At 50.9% G+C, this 6,627-nt stretch overlaps 1 protein-coding gene across 1 annotated transcript in view; it reads right to left on the bottom strand.

Moving 5' to 3' along the window:
• add3a (adducin 3 (gamma) a) overlaps positions 1 to 6,375 on the bottom strand; it is a 52,544-nt gene extending 46,169 nt beyond the window's left edge. The window contains exons 1-2 of the mRNA XM_062545690.1: positions 6,063 to 6,375; positions 418 to 755 (exon numbers count right to left, since the gene is read on the bottom strand). Of these exons, the coding sequence (XP_062401674.1) occupies positions 418 to 630 (213 nt within the window). The 5' untranslated portion in view covers positions 631 to 755; positions 6,063 to 6,375. The remainder of the gene's footprint in view (positions 1 to 417; positions 756 to 6,062) is intronic.
• Positions 6,376 to 6,627: the final 252 nt, after the last annotated feature.

Genomic DNA, 6,627 nt, shown 5'->3' on the forward strand with positions numbered 1-6,627 from the left:
CAGTGCCCCGTACCACAGCTGCTTACTCAGAGAGAGAGAGAGCGCCACACTGGACGCCGCCAACACACACAACAATACCCAAATATGTATACAATAAGTGCAACCAGGCTGTGGCTGGATCCACACGTCTCTCGGTGACACAGCAGATTCACTGACTCCGAGGATGACAGATGAGGTTGAGTAATGATGGCAACCAAGACGGAGTGCAAATCCAGTAACAGTTGCGAGACTAGCATTTAAATGCACAATGTGAATTTCACCAAAGAACCAAGATTGTGGACAAACAACAATGCCAGTGTCATCCATCCCAACATGTCTCTTGCTTTCGGTTTCTCCATCTTCCACACACACACACACACACACACACACACACACACACACACACACACACACAGGACTGCTTGTGTCACTACTCACTGGGCTCTGGAGGATCTGCGTGACCCTCTTCTTCTGCTCCATCATGTTGAAGTCCTGCCGCAGGTCGGGCGACATGTTGCGGGCGCGCAGGTACTCGGGGTCGTTCTCGTCCACGCGGTCAAAGTAGCGCTCCTTGGGCGGCGCGGAGGCGGGCCGCGGGGCGAGGGGGGCGGGGGGGCTGGTGACCACCCCCTGCGTGGCCTCGGCGCTCATGGCTGCTCCTCTCGGGCTGCTCGCTCGCTCTCGGTCTCACGGTCGCTCTCTATCTGCCCGGGCCGACTGGACGCACCACACACACGCACGCGCGCGCTCACAGAGGACGGCTCACTGGACTACACCTGAGGGGGGAGAGAGAGAGAGAGAGAGAGAGAGACACGGTTAAAATGCTGTGAAAACAAACATTGAGCAACAGGTGACAGCACTGACCCTTTTCCACCACACACACACACACACACACACACACACACACACACACACACACACATTTGGGTGTGCATACACAGACCCACAGGCGTGCACGCTTACACAAACACACATACACACACACACGTACTTTACACACAAACACACAGGGTGACAGGGGAAGCAGATAAGAGTGTGGCTGTCAGATGAGGAAGGAGACGCCCTGACAAACAATCCCTGAGGGGGACCTGCTCATTTGACAGTCAAAACAAACACCCCCTACTCACTCAGTCCTGACAACTGGAGCATTTTATTCTCCAGCACACACACACATGCGCTGTTAACCTTCCTCTCCAAATCAAACACACACAGCAGTCATCTGTTTTCCCCGTGAACTCAGATCTCCATGTGCATATGCTGATAGCATCTAGGCAACACTGTAAGGAACACGGAACAAGCTCGGCACAAGGATCTCAACCCCCCCCCCCCCCCCCCCACACACACACACACACACACACACACAGGCTTATACCCCTGCAGCAGCCAGCGCCTGCCGACTGGGGTTTTTGAAGTTCAGCTCTGACGCTGCAGACGGAGACAGAGGGTATGCGTTGTGTCCACTTTTGAGTGTCCGAGAGCGACTGATGTCTTGCCAGCTGTGTGGGGTGGCTGGACGGTCAGCCAGTGGACTTCGCACATGTGTTTGGGCCTGTGTCCCGTGTTTTGAGTGGTTGCCAAGTTGTCCAATGTAGTCCCACGGATGTGTGTGTGTGTGTGTGTGTGCGAGTGTGTGTGTGTGTGTGTGTGTGTGTGTGTCTCCGTGGTGAGGGAGGGCTGAGAAATGGTGAGGAGGGGGGGGGGGCAGAAGTGTGTGTGTGTGTGTGTGTGTGTGTGTGGGAGATAAGAAAGACCAAACTGAATGTATGGTGACTAGATGGTCTCCAGGTCAGTGTTAATGCCAGGTTGACCTCAACTCGAAATCAAATTAAACAAAGCTTATGCTGAAGATGCTGTTGCACTCTTTCTTTCATGTGACAGAACACTGTAGGGGGGAGGGGGGAAAGAAAGAGAGAAAGAAAGAAAGGGAGCAAGCAAGACCATGACCGCAAGAAGGAGAAGAGAGCAAGACACAGAAAGAAAGAGTGCAAGACAAGAGTTATGGGAGAGAAGAGTGAAAAAAACACAAAGACTTGCAGCTGCAACTACAATGAACATGCGTGTTTATCAACTCCAACTAAGTAACCGAGGCTACGGAACAGGGCCTTCACCTTGTTCTCCCCCTCAGTCTGTCTAGCCGTCTCTATCTATCCATCTCTCTCTCTCTCTCTCACTCTCTCTTCCCCTCTCTCTGGCGAAGGCTTAGCCTCATCTTCCCCCAAGGCACCTGACGCCGTTGAGACACACACACCCGGGGTGGGGGTCTGACGGGAGATCTCATCTTTGAGCAGTGCCTTGCTAAGCTCCTCATTCAGGTCAAATGCCACTTTAAAAGATGGTTCAGATTAGACGCCAGCCCAGAGCTTTCCAGCAGAGATAGACGGCACACTGTACACTCTTGATAACGCACGATAGCCTAAACAAGCCTGCGAGAGCCAGCGGAGGAGGGGGAGAGAGAGAGAGAGAGAGAGACGGGAGGGCAGATGGATGGAGGATACTCATTCAGAGAGGGGAGAGAAAGAGTGCTCTCTCTTCTTCTCAGGAATGTTACTCTTTTGGCCTTACTGCACTGCTGTTGCACTGCCAATACTCTACATGACCTTACATGCCACCAGCATAGCCACTCAGAGAGAAATAGAGATAGAGATAGAGATAGAGATAGAGATAGAAACAGAGATAGAGAGAGATGGAGAGAGAGATAGAGAGAGAGAGAGAGAGAGAGAGAGAGAGAGAGAGAGAGAGAGAGAGAGAGATACAGGTGTCTAAGACTGCACACACAATGAGGGTGGGAGGGGGAGAGGGAGAGAGGAAGAGAGAGAGAGAGAGAGAAAGAGCAAGCAAGATAGAGAGAGAGAGAAAATATATGTGAAAGTAACAGATGTAGAGTTCCAGTTCACAGTGAGCCCTGTGTGTGTCCAGCTGCCTAGTGCGAGGCCAGTGGCCAGTTAGATAACAGCAGAAACCCTAAACTACAACACAGAAACGCCACAGAGACGCAAACACACAATCTGATCACATGAAACTCGACAGACACACACTTTACTAAACACACAGCCTGAGGGCTAAGTGTGTGTTTCTCTGTGTGTCGTTTGTTTGTTAACGGGGGTGGCAATTACCAGTGGCTGCCGATTCAATAGTGCGCATAACTATTGAATGAGGTGTGCTGCCTGTCAGACACCAAACAAAAACACACAACAGACTTTCGCGTCCAAATCCAAAACAAACAGCAGCCAATGCAGGCAGATAAAACCAGACAAGTTTAAAAAAGGGGGGTAGGCCAAAAAAAGAGCAGCGCCTTTCACTGCACCTGCTGGCTCCTACACGGGCTAATGCAACAGGCTGCGCTGCGGCCCACATAACAGGAGCCTACAGGCACAGACTTGTGCTGGCTCAAACAGGAGGCTGGTGAGAGCTCATAAGAGCAGAGTTATAAACAGACTGGGCAGCATAAGCAATATAGGCAAAGCTGACGGTCAGATTTCATTTGGATTTGGAGCCGACGTCATTTCCATATCGATTTCAACGCGTCAATAGCGCTGAATCAAAACTGCCACACGATATTGACCGGTATAAATTCTGATACTACTGCTGATAACACAGGCGCTGTTCATTTCCAGAGTACAACCACTTAGTGATTCTCAAATTCAGCCATTTAGCCATGATGACGAGCAGGCCAACACCATCTTTGACTGGCTTGACGACCTGATTTGAATTCAAAGCAAACAAGAGGAAATATTGCTATCTATAAAGAACCTCGCACACACAGCCGTTTCTAACATGACAGGTAAACGCTGGACCTTCTCAAAGGTCTCCTGAGTGCCGTTGGCTCACGTCTAGTCCTCCACTCAGCCAGTGGATGTCTTGTTCGCCTCTGAGAGAGTGCAGTCTGGGCCACTACACGCGGCCTGATTACGTCCAAGGAGAGAGAGAGGAGCGCCAGCACTGGAGGCTCTCCCTAAATACTCTACTACAGGGGATGCACACCTGACCTGACCACACACTCACACACACAATGAATGGGACTATAATTCCATTTACTCTCTCGCTCTCTCTCTCACACACACACACACATTCAAGCAACAGAAAAAGGATATTCCAGCCTGGTCCCTGTGGCAGATGGGCAGGTTACATAATCCAATCCTCAAACTCCAGATTACAGAATGATTTTGCATAGGAGAGAGGGAGGGAGGGAGGGGGGGGGGGGACAAACACAGGAGTAAATATTTGTGTGCAAGCACTGAAACCCTAGTGCCTCCCAGCAGGGACTTCCTTAAATCAGGACGATGTGGATAGGCACCAAAAAAACATTAACATCAGGCCTACATTTACTTTCCACTCAACAGATGCTTGCCGGCAGTCTGAATTACTCATGGAAATTAATGTGCAATGAGTTGTTAAATCATTCTAATGGCTTGGCTCCTACAAATCAAGGCCCTCAAAAACAACCACTAAGCCATAGCTGTTCAGTCCACTACTAGCATACTAAAACGGAAGGGTCAGGAGTGCATAACCAAAATGGTGCAGCCCTGACAGATTTGCTCTTTTTAAATGCATATATTCATGCATGGGATCCCTAAGGGTTGCAGGCATGGCCCTGGTTCACCTTAATTGATCTGCTGAAGCGAATGTAGAACATAACCCGTTAAAGAGGAGGAGGATGAGTGGGAGCATCAGTGACAGCAGCCACTGAATGCCAGGAGGAGGAGAGCGCCTTGTGGCAGTCCGACTGTGTTTCTAACACGTGAGGACTACTGAACGAAGGACAAACCTCGGCAACTCAGACGACAGCTGCTGTGCCCAAACACAGACCGTGTTTACAGTGGCCCAGCACTTGGGTTTCAGTGGTCCGCCCCCCCCACTCCGCACATCCGACATGTTGGCCATGAGGGCGCGCGACACGTGGGCTGCGGTGTTGTGCCTGCGGACCACTGACCACAGCGGGGGCAGCTGATGAGGGCTTCGCTGGTGGTGGTTGGGAAGGATGCGGATGGAGGGAGACACATGGAACAGAAGGGGGATGGGGGGGGGACACACCGCACGCACGTAACCACGGCACCAGAGGACAGTCACAAGATCTCCATGCTGAGGCCAGAGCCCTGTCAATGGCTCATTGTATGGGAATTCCTCACTGCTAACCCCATGAAAAAAAATAAAGTGTCTCTCTCTTTCTCTATGTGTATGTATGTGTGTGTGTGTGTGTGGGCAACAGTGACTGTCAGACCGGGAAGTCCTGTGGTTCTGGGCCTCGGGGGATCCTGAAGCAGAGCTGTTTTTCAACTCCAGTTCACATGGCAAAACCCTCCCATCCTGGTGGCTAGGGCTGCTCTAGCATCTGGGCCAGACCTCCATGGCTGCAACAATCCAGACCTCTCCCTTCCCAGAAAACTCCACTCCTCTCCCCTTCCCACTGATAGATGAGAGGACCTCACCCCCTCGCTAATACTCCATGCCTTACATTTCTCCCTAAAAGTGGGGGCTGCTTGTCTTTTACCCCGCGGCCCCTATTTATAGTGAAGCGGAGGGGCTCTAGGTCGCGTTTCAAACCCGATGGCAACAAAGCCAGGAAAGAATCCAGGCTAATTATAGCTGTAAATCTACTGCTGTGCACACGGGAGGCGTGTGCTTTGAAAACAAAAAGAATGGAGCGTAGGTGAAAAAATGCAGACGCATCAAGACAAACAATAACATATAAAACGTGGTGCAACGGGTACGGCAACAAAACAATTCTCCCCAGTTGCAAAGAAGCTGTGCGCTACCGAAGCAGCGCATGTTAAAAATCCGGTACAACACACGTTAATTGTGGGTCAGGATTCACGGTAACTCCATGTGGGCAATCCGTCCCTGCCGGCAGAAGAGAAAAGCGACCACGAAGTTCTCCAAAAGCGAGCCATTTTTCAAATGCTCGTGCTTGAAACGACTGCCATGCTCTTGGGACAACAAACGCAGTGGCTTGAAAAGAAACAAAGTGACCACACTAGCATTCTAAAGCAAGCTTGCGGTTAGGTTATGCGTATGCGTATTAAACACAACAAACACAGAACGGATACTGACGTTATGTTAACAAATTGGCGAACAAAAACACAAACCTGTTCCAAAGTCCCGTGTTTAGCTCATGAAAGTGACAACAGTGGCTTAAGTCCGGCGCACATTGTCTTCGTTCAGTCCAGAATCCTCAATTTAAACTCCAGAGGGAACGGAGAAGCGGGGTCAGATAAAAGCAACACAAACAACCCAAACGATTTACTTCCTTTTCCAGTACATCCTATGTGGCAGCAACACAGCGGTAAGCAGATAATTGTTTGGCACCGCTTTTCTTTTTCAGCTTTTTCCTCGTTGGTTCCAGGGCAGAGACTGCAGTAGACTCCAGCAGCTGAGAGTGAGCGTGCGTAGAGTGTGCGAGAGCGGGAGAGCGCGCGTACTCAACTGGGTGGGTGTGTGTTTCTATGGCAAAGAGCTGACGACGTCACGTGACCAGCTTAATCCATCCCACTTCAAGAGCGCTCGCTGCTGGCTGACCAATGACAGGGCAGTTCCCGGGCGAGGCACCACCCCCTGCGTGCCCAAATCAGCCGGATTAAAGGTCAGTGTTTATACTACTTCATGCCTGCCAGCTCCATATTCCCTTGCTCTCCCTCTTTGAGAGAACGCATG

Source organism: Sardina pilchardus, chromosome 1 (genome assembly GCF_963854185.1).
Source record: "Sardina pilchardus chromosome 1, fSarPil1.1, whole genome shotgun sequence".
In the NCBI taxonomy this organism is placed as follows: Eukaryota; Metazoa; Chordata; class Actinopteri; order Clupeiformes; family Clupeidae; genus Sardina; species Sardina pilchardus.